General features: G+C 52.7%; 4 protein-coding genes across 4 annotated transcripts; 2 read left to right on the top strand and 2 right to left on the bottom strand.

Annotated features, from left to right (window-relative positions):
- Positions 1–1,597: 1,597 nt before the first annotated feature.
- J4E86_003259 (uncharacterized protein) lies at positions 1,598–2,236 on the top strand (the record flags this gene model as incomplete). The annotated part of the gene is made up of 1 exon (XM_051443815.1): positions 1,598–2,236. One exon carries the CDS (start codon positions 1,598–1,600, stop codon positions 2,234–2,236), a length of 639 nt encoding a protein of 212 aa, XP_051305310.1.
- Positions 2,237–2,752: 516 nt separating this feature from the next.
- Positions 2,753–4,525, top strand: J4E86_003258 (uncharacterized protein; the record flags this gene model as incomplete). The annotated part of the gene is made up of 4 exons (XM_051443814.1): positions 2,753–2,875; positions 2,923–3,519; positions 3,567–4,285; positions 4,339–4,525. The coding sequence occupies 4 exons, from the start codon at positions 2,753–2,755 to the stop codon at positions 4,523–4,525; spliced, it is 1,626 nt and encodes a 541-aa protein (XP_051305309.1).
- A 3,239-nt stretch (positions 4,526–7,764) lies between these two features.
- On the bottom strand, positions 7,765–8,817 carry J4E86_003257 (uncharacterized protein; the record flags this gene model as incomplete). Its single annotated transcript, XM_051443813.1, has 2 exons — positions 7,765–8,266; positions 8,318–8,817. The coding sequence occupies 2 exons, from the start codon at positions 8,815–8,817 to the stop codon at positions 7,765–7,767; spliced, it is 1,002 nt and encodes a 333-aa protein (XP_051305308.1).
- A 934-nt stretch (positions 8,818–9,751) lies between these two features.
- On the bottom strand, positions 9,752–10,764 carry J4E86_003256 (uncharacterized protein; the record flags this gene model as incomplete). Its single annotated transcript, XM_051443812.1, has 3 exons — positions 9,752–10,475; positions 10,524–10,621; positions 10,669–10,764. The coding sequence occupies 3 exons, from the start codon at positions 10,762–10,764 to the stop codon at positions 9,752–9,754; spliced, it is 918 nt and encodes a 305-aa protein (XP_051305307.1).
- Positions 10,765–15,350: the final 4,586 nt, after the last annotated feature.

Genomic DNA, 15,350 nt, shown 5'->3' with positions numbered 1-15,350 from the left:
TCTCCGGCATCTTGCTTGTGCTGTTCCTCTTGGTGGAGTGGAAGATGGGGGAAGACGCATCTGTACCGTTTGGAGTCCTCGAGCAACGGTCCATCGCTTTTGGGGTCGTGTATCTATTCTTCTTTTCGATGCCAAATTTCTCGGTATGTAATTGCTCCCCGCGTACATGTTCCCGACGAAACTGATATGAAGATAGTACGGAGTATACGTACCCATGTTCTTTCAAACAGTAAAGGGATTCAGCGCGCAAAGGAGTGGTGTAGAGATCTTGTTCTTGACGTTGACGCAGATTTTGACTGTAGTAGTGGTTGGGGCCCTAGTTTCGAGATCAGGCTATTACGTGAGTTTCGGTAGAACGATGTCGCTGTTTTTGACTGAGTCTCGATAGACGCCATTCATCATCCTTGGGACTGGCCTGAGCGTAGTAAGTTCCAGTTGGAAACTTTATCGCCCGGATCAACTAACCATTCGAATGAAGGTCGGATCCGGGCTCATTACGTTACTCAACGTCAGCACCTACCATGGTGTGTGGGCGGCATATTTCATCATATGTGGTGTTGGTACTGGTTGCGCGATCAATCTACCGTACACAGCTGTGTCGGCTGTCTTGAAGGAGGAAGACATGGTCACCGGGAATGGTAAGGCTTGTTTACGTCATGTTATCTGAGATCTGACTTTCGCTTCAGCATTGTTACAGTTTGCCTTTCAACTCGGCGGTGCAGTAAGCCTCTGTATATCGCAAACTATATTCTTGGGTCGCTTGACAGTAGACGTCAAGTCCGGCCTTCCGGATTCGTCGGTGGAAGGACTGAACAGCAATGGAGCGAACAAGTTGGCGTACCAAAATGCCATTCGGGACGTTTTTCTCTTCTTACTGGTGACGAGTGGACTTGCCTTGGTTGCGTCCTTTGGGTTCGAGCACAAGAATGTCAAGAAAGTCGAAGAAGCACAGAAGATAGGCAGTGCACAACGCGCAGAGGTGGAGTGACTGCCTTGTTAAGCTTCTGCTGTAAGAGCGTATGTATGGGGAGCCGGACAAGAGGGTGTTGAGCTATCCGTACAATGACGATAAGTAATGCAATTGCCTATTGAGGCATAGCTATGAGGCTGGTGAAGGCGTATGGGCGCAGATCGTTGTGAGAAGACTCGATGATGCTTGGACGGTAGCAGGTATGATGCATGTGATTCTGATCACGAGGCACGATTGCCGCGTCTAAAGGCTTATGGAGCGGCGGAGTAATATAGTGGTCACGACGCGTGACGCGGTAGGGCAATGACCGGGGGTTAGCTTGGACAGCTCTGCCGAAGCCAGCCCCGCGACACACCTGGGCATCAAACAGCACTCGAGCATCTCTCCCGACTCCAGCACGCCGCTCCGTCAGTTTACTCTGGCGTTGGTACACGGCCAAATCACTTTCGCATATCAATTCACTACACAGCTTGCAAGTCGCATCGCCCAACGCCGCACCTGTCCACTTGGCTAGGCAGCCGTATCGTGGGGCCGTACAAGTACTTCGAATACGAACGACGATATCTGCAAGCACCGACGAACGCACGCCTACCACCTACTCGGCGAGCGGAAAAACAACTGCACAATATGGCAGCCTTCTTCGAACAGCTATGGGAGTCCATCTTCATCGCGGGGCCGACGCCTACCCTCCTTATCGCAACAAACGCCTCGTTCGCTGCGCTCCAGGTCCTGCTGTTCGTCATGCTCATCGCGACGTACAGCATACACTTCGTCATTCTCTCCCTTCTATGCGGAGGTCTCTGGTGGTCGATAAACTGGTTTGCGACGGAGCTCAAGGCTGCGCAGGCGAAGGAGGAGGAAGCAAAGCGTATCCGAGAAGCTAGAAGGGGCGGAAAAGAGAAGGGTGGTGCAGGCGACGACGGAGACGGCATGGACACAGGCGACGATACCGAGGTGGATACCGAGGTCGAGCAAACGCAAACTATCAAGCCCAAGTCGAGCCAGCCTCGTGCGCCCCGCCCCGAGACACAGAGCACGGTGTTTGTGGAGAGACCGGGTGGAAGTGAGACAGAGAACCCAACACAGGCTGCTGCTTCTGTCGGCAGCGGAGGCCCTACTACTGCGAGTACTACGGGGGCGGCGACGAGTCTTGCAGCACCGGTAGACGAAGCGCTGAAGAGAAGGAAGGGCATGGGCGAATCAACAGGTGATCTATCTACCGACAGCGAATGGGACAAGCTATCGGAGGACTCAGAGGACAAGTGAAGATAAGGGCGTCTTGCTAGATACTATTCGTATGTTTGGATACTAGACGCGATTAGATTCTGTGGACCTGTACACCGATGTCATTACACGTGAACACGCGCGGCCGCCTCTGTTGCCCTGCATATCCGACTTTGCTGCTATCCAAGTGCCGTTGCTAGTCCACCATGATGTCTCTTGGATCATCGTCTGCCTTTATGCCCATCTTGTTCGCGATGCATGTGTCTGATGCCCAACCTCGTCAAGTCGAGCTGGTCGTGCTTGCCACGCGCCGCAGCAGGGCCCTGATTGCCCCGCCATGTATCCACCATCACCCATCCCCCATCACAGTGCCCTAGACTTGATTCTCTTCAGCCAACGCCGCACACCGTTTCCCCATGTCACTGATGAGGACGCGTCACCTCCACCCGCACCGGTAGCGGTCCTGTTTGTCGCAAAGTTGTTGCCTTGAGGCCGTCATTCGCGAATACCTAGGCACACCTCGTACGCCCCGCCGCTCCGCAACACGCATCCTCCGCAATGGCGACCATCAACACCCCCGTGAGCCTGCCCGAGGTGACGGAACAGGCCGGAAACTATACATACAATGCGCACATCCCCCTGGCGAATTGGCTGCGCACAGCCAGCACCATGCAGAAAGAGGTGTGTTTACTTGCCATGGCTGGGATGCGCATGCTCACTCCCACCAGGCCCAAGTTTATGAAGCAGAGGGCAACGACGCGCAGACATACCTCCTCCTATACCGACACGCCGACCTCGTCCTCCAGAAACTACAGGGCCATCCTGACAGGAACAAGCCCGAGAACCGAAAAGCGCTCAATGCTGCAACAGCAGCTGTCAGTCGCGACCTGAAGAAGCTCGAGGAAATCGCGCCGCGCATCAAAAAGAGGCACGAAGAATACGAAGAGAGGAGACGGAGACAGAAGGAAAGCCTGAGATCGTTGGAAGGACAGGGCTTGGGTGCTCTTCCCCAGGAGCTGGACGGGTTGGCGATTCAAGATCGGGGGCCCAAGAGACGGTCGTTCGATTCGCGGCCCACGATCGATGCGCGCTCTCTGGAGAACCAGTCGCTTGCTGCAAGACTGGCGCAGAGAGAAGTGCGGAGGAGAGACACTGTCAGAAGAGGCGTGCGACAGCATGGCATCTCAGAGGAGGAAGAGCATGCGCGCCGCAGTGGAGGCACCTGGGACAGCTGGCAGCAAGGGCCCGACGGAGACGACATCTCAAACCAACTGCAAGAAGTTGCGAGGCTTCAGCAAAATGGCCACAGAACATCTTACTCTTCGGTAAGCTTCATGCGACAGCCGTGTGGCTTCTTTACTGACAAGTCCAGCGGCCCACGTCTCAATCCGCGTCCCCATACCACTACCCTACCGTACCCTACAAGACTGCCCAAGAAAGATGGTCAGACTCGCAGTCACGCGACACAGCGCCTGCGCGACCTCCAAAAGAGCAGATATACAGAGCCTCTGGCACGCCGGCAGCCCCACCGCCGTTGCCGCCCAAGTCTCCAGCTTCTACGTACGATGCGCGATACGATCATTCACGACCTCCTCCTGTCCCAGGCAAGATATCAGAAAGCGCGCCACCTTTGCCAAGCAAGATACCGGACCAGAGACCGTTGACACCCTCCACCGAGCTGGACGAGTTCACATTCAAGCCTTCTGCCTTCCTGGAGAATGGCGATCCCCTCCGTCCCGTTTTCCTCCCCTCCCAACTACGCAATCAGTTCCTTGCCGTTGCTTCCTCCAACACACGTCTCAATCTTGAAACATGCGGTATGCTGGGTGGAATACTAAAGTCCAACGCCCTCTTCATCACACGACTCATCATCCCCGAACAAACTAGCACGAGCGACACCTGCGAGACGTTGAACGAAGAAGAGCTATTTGATTACTGCGACAAAGAAGAGTTGATGGTCCTCGGTTGGATTCACACGCATCCGACGCAAACCTGCTTTATGAGCAGCAGAGACTTGCACACCCATGTCGGATATCAGGTCATGATGCCAGAAAGCATCGCCATCGTTTGCGCTCCGACAAAACAACCTAGGTATGTCATCCAACTTCCCCTTGGTTTCGTTCAAGACACTGACAGTGATATAGCTGGGGTTGTTTCCGCCTCACTGATCCCCCGGGCAAACAAGCCATTCTGAACTGCAGTCGACCTGGTATATTCCATCCTCACGACGTTGATAACATCTACACCGAAGCGCTCAAGCCAGGTCATGTGGTCGAGCTGACCGACGCGCCCCTGGAAATCGTGGACATGAGGCCCAAGAAGAACCTCTAAATCCGCCATACTAATATCATGACTACGATATGGTTGCACGAGAAATACCCATTATATGCAGGTCATCGACATGAAGGAACATGTTCATTGCATAGCGAGGAGTTTGGGGCATTTCAAGAGTATATATTGCCCACCGTGTTCTACAGAGTAGCTTACGGTGTATACAGTCATGTATCTTTGTCGATCGATAAGTAGACGTACATATAGAGGTAGCTCAAGTGTGTCCTGTAGATATCACGCATGCATCAGTTCCACCTCATCTTTCGGTCTAATAAGCCGCTGTCTACCTCCTCCACTCCCTCCGTACGCTAGTGGCCTACGCTGAATTCCTGGTATCGCGCGCAAGTAGGGTCATCGTCCGATTGTACAAGAACGAGTCGATGTCACTCTACATCGATCGCTGGTACTTTCGATCACAAGTACGTCGACACACATGTATTATGCTGATCCTCCCAGTATTCATAATTTATACAAAGAAGCAACATCAAGCATTGCACCGGCAAGTCCCGCTCGTTCTCCAACCAGCACGAGAAAATGCAACGTAAAATCTCCCCAACCCACGTGGGAAAAGGAAAAACTGTTCACGCCTTACCAGCACTTCGGGAATGACCCCAATCTAAACCCACGCACGACCGAGCCCAACCCAACCACCTTTCTCCACTAACGCAATACCCCCATCGCGAACAACAAACATTTCCACGATCGTCGACGTCATCGTATACAATGTCAAACACACTCACCACACTTACCCCTTACAGCGGCTATACATCGGATAAGGAACCGTGCCGATACCCGAAGCTCCCCCCAACCGATAACACAGCAGCCCGAAACATTTCGGGAGATCGACAAATCGACAATTGGCATGTCTGTCTAGTCTACTTTTCCGCAACTTGCGACCGTCGTTGTGCATATATGCATATGCCATGTTGCTGAATGCGGACCTGAGAGTGCAGGTGGTGCTTCGAAACCTGTTTCGCTACTGTGATCATAGTCAAAGTCAGGCAAGACACTCGATGCGAATGCCGTATCAGTGGCCCGTACGAGGCTAGTTAGTCGTCTCCCACGACTATGGTGGTTTGGTAGCGTGACTATTGTATTAGAAGTACTACGTGTGCGGATGGTCGGGTCTTAAGGCGTTCCATTGGTTTGGGGGACTCGGGTCGAGTGTAGGTTAGCCAAGGCAGGTTTCTTGTCCTTGTGTCGTTCTAGATTGGGGAACGTTGGGTCCGAAGTCGTGATTTCGGCTTGAGCCGAAGGGTTTGCGGCTAAGGGGTTGTGGATGGGACTTGGTAAGAGTGACTGTGAGCCATGTCGTGCATGCAGGCGGGTACTGTGGGTATTTGATAAGCATGTCCTTCCCGGGGATCGCTCAGGCACTCAAATACATCTGGGTGGTATTGAGATGAAGCTTCCATCTACCGTGAAGCTCTGCCAAGGTACAAACAGCCAGCCACTGTGATTTCAGTAATCACAGTAAAACACCAAGAGCAGTTCCTCGTGCCCGGCATTGAGATCGGCAAACCCCAGAGAGGGCGGAATATGCTTTCGGTATGTCTAAGCTAGCCGCATGGCTTTGCTTCTTCTACGTTGTACTGGGCTAGTCACCGGAGCTTAGATGTTTTAGCACATGTTGGGCGTGTATCGAAAAGGGAGAAAAGAAAAACTTCGCACCTTTGCCGTGATCGAGCAGAGAAAGTCTGTCGAGCCCGACATTAGGTGCCGCTGTCTGCTATCTGCTATCGTCGGCGGGATGATGGTAATGGCTGGTATCGACGCGTATGTCTTACTCCGAGTCCGATATCTACGCGGGTCTAGTCGGCGATGGAGTGCAAAAGTCAGCTGCATGCATCGAATCCCTTCGCCGTATCAGCAATGTGCCGACCACCGCAGTATCGTAAGAGGACAGCTCGTAATTGCCGAGGGATGTTTCGAGACATGTGGAAGTGAGGTGAGAGATCGACTGGATATGTTCGCGCAACCTCATGTCATCGTACGACTGGGGTGATGATTACCAGATTCGCGGTACCGAAAAAGGCTCGCGCGGCGGGGAAAGGGAGGCTGCACGGCTACACCACTTTGAGCGGTTCGGCCAAGCCCCTCTCCACATTTCTGATTGGTGGCTCATCGCACATACTGGCCCAGATTCTGTCAAGAGGCTTTCTTTGACCATGGAATTGATTGATGATCACTAGCAACGCTTTCGCCGTTGCGTACATACGGAGGAAAAAGCGATCAAATCGATTTTACGCTGGTCTAAGGACTATCCCCCAATACTGTACCCGCAACTGCTGTGGTCCTGATCCGGGTGTGTAAGCGCACGCCGCATGCGCGTACAGATGAACTCATGCTGACAACGTGGTTGAGAGACGATGCGGGAACGGTGGGGACCTGGTGGGATGCGGAGAACGCTCCAGAATATTCAACGGGATCGGCGACTGCAGTTTGACGTCAAAAGTCGCATACTTCAGATAACCGTCGTCCCGAATTCTAATGTGGAGACGCGATGATATTTGCGATCGTGGTATGTTCAGTGACCACCGTTGTGCTTTGAAGAGTTTAATTCGCATCGAGGTATTACCTGCAGCCACAGTGCACTACTCGATAAAGTTTGCTTCCCATGCTTTGCTTCAATACGTTCTAGCGATACGGGAAAGGACCAAGTGCCATGTTACTTGGGCGTATTCCATTGCACCATCTGCTCCACACTTTGTGGCGTACGTATAGCCCTAGTATCCTTCGAGAATATGAGGTTTGGATAACCTTTCTCGCTGGGGTAAAGGAACACGGTTAAGCGGCAGAAGAGCCTTCATCTCTCACCGGACCTGGAGCTAGATGTTAGGCGGCCGCGCAAGCAACGTTGTGTGACGTCGTGCTGTGGGCCAGTGGCTGGAGGTCTGGACAACTCGATCTTCGGACGTTCCCGTCCGAGTCATGATTACTAGAGGTGATTGATGAAAACAGTGGAGTGTTGAAGACTGATTGCTAAATTAGAATTGACGCAGACGTACAGATGATGCGTGGGTTGACGTTGAGGCTTTGGTGACTTTACAAATAGGTGCAGTGACGGACTGGAGGAGCGAGTGTCAAATGACTTCAGCGTGCATGCATAATGTGGACTTCGTGAGAGACGTTGATGTATTTAATTTGTAGGAGTCGACTGCTGAGTCAACGTCTTCAACTTGGTGCTAGTTCTTATCCAATGTTGGAGACGGATTCCATCGAGATAATGCAATGAAGATCTACGCGTGCCAGCCACGGTATACGATCTTAGTGCCGTACTTCTCACCCTTCTTGAGAACCATCATAGACTTGTATTCTGGAACGTTGACGGCGTTGACGTAGCGGCTGGGTTCGACGCAGAAGCCAGCGCGGGCGCCTCTGGCGGGAAGGTCACCAACGGCAGGTACGTCGATGTATTTACCGGTGTAGAACTGGAAGGCCGGTTCCGTCGAGTGTATTTCGAGGTGGACCTTGGTCTCTGGGTGGTAGAAAGACGCAAGCTTCTGCAGGGGCGAAGAGCGAGTGTCGATGGGAATGCTGCTGGGGTCTGTGTTGGCCACAAAGCAGTCGTCAATATCGGGCTCTTTCTCGCCCAGGGTGAAGGTCTTCTTGGCGCTGACACCGGGGTATTCCTCGATGGGTCCAGTGGGAATACCTCCGTCATCCACGACTTGGTACTTGTTTGTGATGAGGTTGACTTCAGTTCCGGTGATGGTAGGTCCTCCAGACAAGTTGAAGTAGCTATATGCACTCTCAGTAAGACGTCAATGAAAAGGATGATAGACAACTAACCTGTGGTTGGTCATGTTGATTGCGGTCTCTTCGACTTCATCACCGATCAGTTCAGCCTCGTATTCGATGTATAGGACCTCCTGTTGAGCGCCATCGACTTCCTCCTTTGCTTGGACATACCACACGCGCACCTCTACAGCGCCGGGGTAGCCTTCCTCGCCATCCTTGCTGACGTATTTGAATAATGTAGCCTCTTTTCCATTGCGGTCAACTATAATTGGTCCTTCGAATTCTCGCTTTCCCCAGCCAAGGTCGCCGCCGTGGAGAGAGTTGGGGCCGTTGTTGACCGCTAGCTGGTATGACTTCCCATTCAGGTTGTTGATCTTCGCTTTGGATACGCGGTTGGCGATGCGGCCAATAGTCTCACCAAAGAATGGGGCGTTGTGCTGCTTGTACAGCTCTGCAGTTGGGAAACCCTGGACGATGTTCTTTCCGTTTACAACGAACTTTTGAATGATAGCGCCCAGTGGCAGAAAGGTGAAAGCCTTGGTCGAAGACATGATACGATCGTCAATGTGACTTTTCTAGTTTGGTGATAGGCTCGCAGATGTGATAATTGGTACGTATGACCTGCGTCGATCTCATTAGTTGTGCTGTTCAAACGCTATAACGGGTGCCACTATTGCCGCACTTTCGTGAGGTCTGATGTGGTGTGATGAGGGGTAATGCGTGAGAGCGGGGCAGCTACAGGAGGGCACTCACCTCAGCGAGTGGTAGCTTGCGTTCAGTGTTTTGTTTGTTTTGGAAACAGGTGATCGATTTTCCTCGATGGCCGCTTGGATGTTCGAGCTTCTGACTGTGAGGAATGAGTGCGTGCGATTGACCTTACATAGAGTACGCATGTGGTGATTGATTAGCCTAATGAGGATGTGGAGCACTCATGGACATCCTTTCTGCCGTCGTCACCACGTGAAGTACGGCTGAAGTGTTCGCTCGCGAGTACCAAACGACCCGTCGGACGGCATGCCGTATGCGGTCATGGTTCGCCTGTGCCCATGGAGCTGTGGCAGTGCGGATGAATGTGATGGGGGCGTGGGGCGAAGGCTGCAATTAGTAATCGAGGGGCAGGGCGCGCACACTGGATTCCGCGAGCATTGAGAACAACATCTTCGACTATGATACAGTTGAGATTTACAGTAACGCCACAATTTCGATCGCCTTGCCGGTCGGTACTACCGACCTGAGGCCCTATTCGAATTTGCCGATCCGCGGAGCGTTGTCGCAACTATGCTTTGCGCAATATTTCACGTCATCGTGAACCGTTGAACTTTCGACACAGAAGATAAGGAAAAGTCGCCAGAAAACCACCAAATGCCGGCCGATTAACGCCGATTGCCATGACCGAAACGAACGCCGTATAGGATTGGAAAGGATCCCAGAACGCTTGAACGCTAAACGAAGAGACGGAGAGAAGCGGAGTTAAGTCCGGACCAATTATGCGCCGACTGGATTTTGTATGAAACTGCTGAAATCCAGGTCGCTGTGGATGTTCCAGTCTGGCATCATCGGATCGCTTTGGCTCATTGATAGGGGATCTACCATCATGTTCTGGTCGTATGCGCTAAAGTTGTCAAATCCATACATGGGCTTGCTGAAGTCTACGGGATCGTCCATCATAATGGAGTCGTTCATCCATGGCGCCCGTGATAGAGTGGAAGGATCCATAGCGCTGTTGTTCATGTATGGTGCTGGTGCCATTTGTGTTTCTTGCTTGATTGGCGGCGACACTACCTGGGACTGTCGAGGGAATGGGCTGTTCATCGGCGGTGTTGGCGGCGCGTTGTGGCGCGCAAACGGACTGTCAAAAGCGAAAGATTTGGTCGTCGGTGTACCGTTATACGATGAGTTTGGCGAAACGTGGCCATGTTCAGAGTCTGAGCTAACGGATGCCCGTCGTCGGGTGTATGGGGCGCCTCCTTCAACTAGTTTTTGTTGCATGCGGCTGCAATCTTCTTCGAAACCCTCATAGTGGCTCTTGTCGTCTCCAGGTGATTGCAAAAGATCGAGACGTTCCAGGATGTCGTGTGTCAAAGGATGGCCGCCTGAGGATTCTTGCAACGGCTGTCCTGGCCAACTCTCGCCTCGTTGCAGGCGACTGTACAGTTCCCTAAGACCGGCTACCAATTGGGTTTGTTGCTGTTCGAGCATCTCAACATATCTACAACAGTCAGATCGAAACTTAGTGCGAGGGTGCATGGTAACATACCCTTTCGGGTACACTTTGTCTTGCGACTTCTTCCTCTCGCCAAATACGCAGATGGCGTTGTCGGCTTTGCATCGAGTGCAAGGGCTTGATCCGTCGCACTGCACTGGTTAGAAAGACATACAGGCACAAAAGAGGTCGTACATACCTTTGACTTCTTCAATCGGCATCGGTCGCATGCCTTGCATACTCGCTTCCTAATGTTGTCTTGGGCTTCCATCGAGTCTGACCTATGAGGTGACATGTCGATTGGTATGGTGCAAAGTGGAGCAAAGGTGTGTTGGTGAGAATGGTGTGGCTGAGTTGGACTTCAAGTCAATGTGGTAGTGGTCGATGAGATATCTGGTCGACCGAGTGGAGTATCTAAGGGTACTTTTATCGAGAGGTGGAAGTGGAAATTAAGGCCTAAATAAGGTCGTACCCCTCTGTGGGTAGCAAAGCATTATATCTTTTCACGTCAGCGAACAGTCAAGGCGGACGTTCGGCGTTAACCTTGTGCCCTGGGTGCAAAAGCCCTGTAATGGAACTGTAATTATGAAATACGCCGGCGCTGGGCAGCTAAGCACCCCTGTCTCCTTACACATCATCAATCGGCGCACGTACGTTGGATTACATTAGTCGATGTGCAGGGATTCTTGGCCTGTTGCAGGGCGCCAACCTTACAAGGACTGGGCTCAGTTGGCGGACGACACGAGAAAGCGAGGGCGCGGAGTCGGCCAACCAGCGGACCGTGACCGTGGCCCACGAAACTTGCTATGGAAGAAAATCCGCACCTGTGGTGGCAGCAGAACAGGTGACGTGAATTCGGCGAATACGCGGGCGTAAAGTACGCTCGAAAATCTCTCCAGATCGCTGTTCGCTGTCCTCGGCTACCGGCAACACGACATCCACGACCAAAAACATGCGGACAAACACGCTGCCCGAGTTGCGACTCCCAGTCATTGGATGCTTTCCGGAAGTCGTCATCAAGGTCGACCATGTGGCTCACCATGTGCGCGTTCTGCAATCAGTCCACCGGTCATCATAATGCTTTATCACTAATTGTGTTATTTCGACCGCTTGTCGACGAAGTATCATGTACAGACTCAGGCCTCGGCCGAAGAAAAGCACGACGGGCTGACTGAGCGATCCTCCTCGTGCTTGCTGAAAATTCGCTCTTTCGGACGTTAGAAAATCGCTCGCGGAACGTCGCAAGTGACCCGTCCGAGCTGAAAGAGGACTGGAGCGCGAGATAAGCTGTACGATGGTGCGGGTTTCGCGTACGAACTCACGCAAAGTACCGTCAATGCCTGACCAGCAGCAGTTGATTAATCGGTGGACGGGCAAAGCACAGCTGGGCACGCATTCCTTCTTCAGGAGCTGCATGCTGTTAATGGATACCGTCGCTTGTCAATGTAAGCGCAGCTACTCTCAGCGGTTTGCATCGTTTAGAGTTGCTGACCGCGTCTTGTTCCAGTCACGAACATGAGAATGCCCAATGCAGAATTTCTTTTGTTGATCCTGGTTAGCCACTTCGTTCCTGAGTCTTGGGTAGGCACGATCACCCATGCCTCAGCCACCGCGTACATCGGCCCCGGTTGTTCACTCATCCATACTCATCTATACTCATCTGCGACTTTGGTAGCCCTTTGCACTCAAGCACCGCTGCATGTGCCATTGGCAAGGCATACAACTACCTTGGTTTGGGAGATTTGATGTTGGAAGACCCACACAAAGCGTCGTCAGGTTGGGGGGCTGAGGTCATTTTCGTACATTGTTGCGAACGCCGTATTCATCACAAGTTCGACACGCCTATACGACGCCTACGCTGACAAGGCCTGTCATGTCTTGGCGGACGTGGTCCTGGGGCGCTCATACAATTCACGTGCTGCGAATGTCAACGCCCGCAAACGTGTAAGCGCCTTCATCACACCTGCATGCGTGGAACTATGGGCAAGAAACATGAGCTATAATTGCGCTCAACGGTTCTCACGAGGTTCGCCCCTTGAATTCAGGGAACCCGCTGACGCTTGAACGTGTATATACGCCTCAGCACCCACGCTGTCCTCCCGGAGCCCATAGCTCGTTAGCGGTAACGGCACGTCTACTGTCCATCTCAATAGTGAGCGGCTTCGGCGAGTTATCTCGCCTTGCTGAATGGCTTACGAACTGACCAGTGCGGAGTTGGCAAGAGCGATCATGTAAGCCCATGATCTTGTTTGTAAATTCGGCGGTTCTCGAACACCTCAAGGTTCTTGTCGATCAACCCCGCTGTCATTAGGCCTTTGCTCTAATGGAAGCTTCCTAGCTTTCTACAAGTTACAGAGAGCGTCACTCAGGAACGAGCGTGTGCCAGAGCTGTATCATTACAGGAATGAAAGTAATCAGGTCCAAAGTTCAGCAGCTGTACGGCCTTCTTTCTGAGGTCAATAACAGCGGTCTTCCTTGTCGCGTTGGGCGAAGAGCACCTATTCTGCCCAACCCCATCTTGGTAAAGTTTCATGGTTGTTGTGGGAATCGCGATGCACATCTCCCCATTATCGCTACCTGCGAAATGATGGTCCGTTATCTTCACACCGTCAGGAGTCTGCGTGCGCTTACATGGGCCACGCATGAATTCCAGTGAGACCATCCGCACTCCGTCGATGATGATTGGCAAGATCGACAGGCTCTGGCTTACATAACTTGATGAGATGGCCCTATTCATATTGGTCACGACAGGGGTATAGCATCAAGACCTCGTCGACCCAGCCTGCGTCCTATAAGCGGCCTTACTCAAGGCCAAGCCCGACAATAGCACCTGCACTGCCAGCCAGCAAGGCATTGTCAATCGCAGGTCTTCGAACGCGCCGCTGATCTATGCAGAACCCAGATAATGCCAGCCGTGTTGAGTTTATTCATTGCACGTTTCAACACCAAGTCGATCACACGATCGTGCCAAAAGGAGCCAAGAGGCAGATGCGTCTTGGACGAGTGGAGCGCACATGTCGAGTCACTAGCCACATGCGCCAGCCACAACGCGCGACCTCAGGCCTCGCTTGTTTTGACGGATCGCACATGAGCCGGGTGCCGAGTGGCCAACGGTCCCACGAAGGAACAGTACTCTGATGGGCGCACAACGATCCGTTTTTACCGAGCGACCACTGCAAACTGTAAACTCGTGGCAACCCTCACTAATTCACGGAGACAGATTACTGGTCGGGCCATACTGGGTCGGGAGACCAAGACTTCCGCCCAGGTGTCGGTAGGTCAGCCTGAACTCCGCCTCATGATCTCCACAAATCGCTTCCTAAACAACGAGGACTAATGATCACGGGAACCCTACCTGGTCCCGGCGCCATATAGGGGCCTCATTTCGATTCGAGATCTAAGTGTAGAATACTTGCGCATCGAGCCACATGCCGCGCATCCTGGGCATCTCAGACTTCCAAGCCTCGAAGCAACGTGTACCTCGCAATGAGGAGTCTTCTGGCGCCAAGGTTTATCTGGCGGTGTCCATTCTCCGCTATACTGTGGTAGGGACGAAAATACGCGGCATCCATCCTGCTCGGCAATGCAGTGGCTTCCGGCTTGGAACATCCGAAGCCGAGTCAAACGGTCGTTGTGAACACCGCGCGACCGAGCCTGGCCCTGAAAGCTCTTCGCGGCTAGGGTCCCAGGTCCCTCGTCTTCGCGCTCGCTATCCAACGCGAAATGATGTCAATGAACCTGAAAACACAACTTCATTCACATGGCTAGCTCGCTGCAGCTTCTCAGTCATCGATAAGCCGATTTTCGCGATAAAATGTGGCTGACGAAAAATCGGCCGGTCTTCCTGTGCGGGCAAGCCGCACGTCGCAGCCGAGTTGAGCCTCATAGACGGGAATAGCAGTGAGGCGAATCACCAAGATCGTTCCGTTCCCACTTGGTCCCGCTGGAAGATTCAAGGCTGAAAGCTTCGACGCTTGTGTACTACTACGGTCTGCCCACCCACGTCACATCGCAGACAGCCACGTTGTTGAGGTCTCGAACAACGGATGCTCACTAAGGAACAGTGCTTTGTGGATCTCTGAAGAGCCTGAGGAGGAAGGTTGACGCGAAAGCCGTACACCACCATATACCAAGCTGAAGCACTATTGACTAAACCTTCGCCTGCTGGTCAGGCTTTGAGATACTAATCATGTTCAGACGGTGCTCAGACACTTCTCATGGCACGGCGCATCTCAACGCACTGGACGGCATCAACATACCGACATTATAGCATGCATCACCCATGAGACAGCATTGCGAATTGCTGCAGCTATCACGTCTCGGCAATATCCGCAACGCGAAGGACCTGGTGATCAATGATCGACCCGTTAACAGCATATCCACTGCTGGATGGGGAACCCCAGCTCCAAGCGCCAGCACACTGGTTTCGCCGAGAGCAAAATGCATCCCCACTTGGACCATGACAGCGAGGGTCGAGACTTGTTTCATGAGTGCGCGTCTGCGTGTCAGCCACCGGCGATAAGTTTTGAGCATCAATTATGACGTTCTTGTGCAACATTTTGGTCTAGAGTACCGCCATTTCTCCCTTATCAGATTGACTATCACGTAAGCTGTTCTCGCAGAGGCTGTCGGTAGACCTGCCGTGGTAGGCCACAAAGTAGTCACGAAGTAGTCACGATCTGAGAGACCAGCGGGTCCAAAGATGGAGATTTTTTTCGATACCAGAATTTGCGATCGTACGAACGTTGTTCGAAATAACTTGCTTTCGGCTTTTCGTACAGGAGCAATCGGCCCTTCCGACGCATTGATATCACTGACCACGATGACCGTCCGCGATCGACGTCCGGGACGGGACAACTGATGTCCTTACGTCCGCAATGT

This window comes from Alternaria arbusti (genome assembly GCF_024043155.1).
Source record: "Alternaria arbusti strain BMP 1465 chromosome Unknown scaffold_3, whole genome shotgun sequence".
NCBI lineage: Eukaryota > Fungi > Ascomycota > Dothideomycetes > Pleosporales > Pleosporaceae > Alternaria > Alternaria arbusti.
The sequence above is the reverse complement of the archived record's forward strand: the minus strand, read 5'-3'. Positions and strand labels throughout refer to the sequence as shown.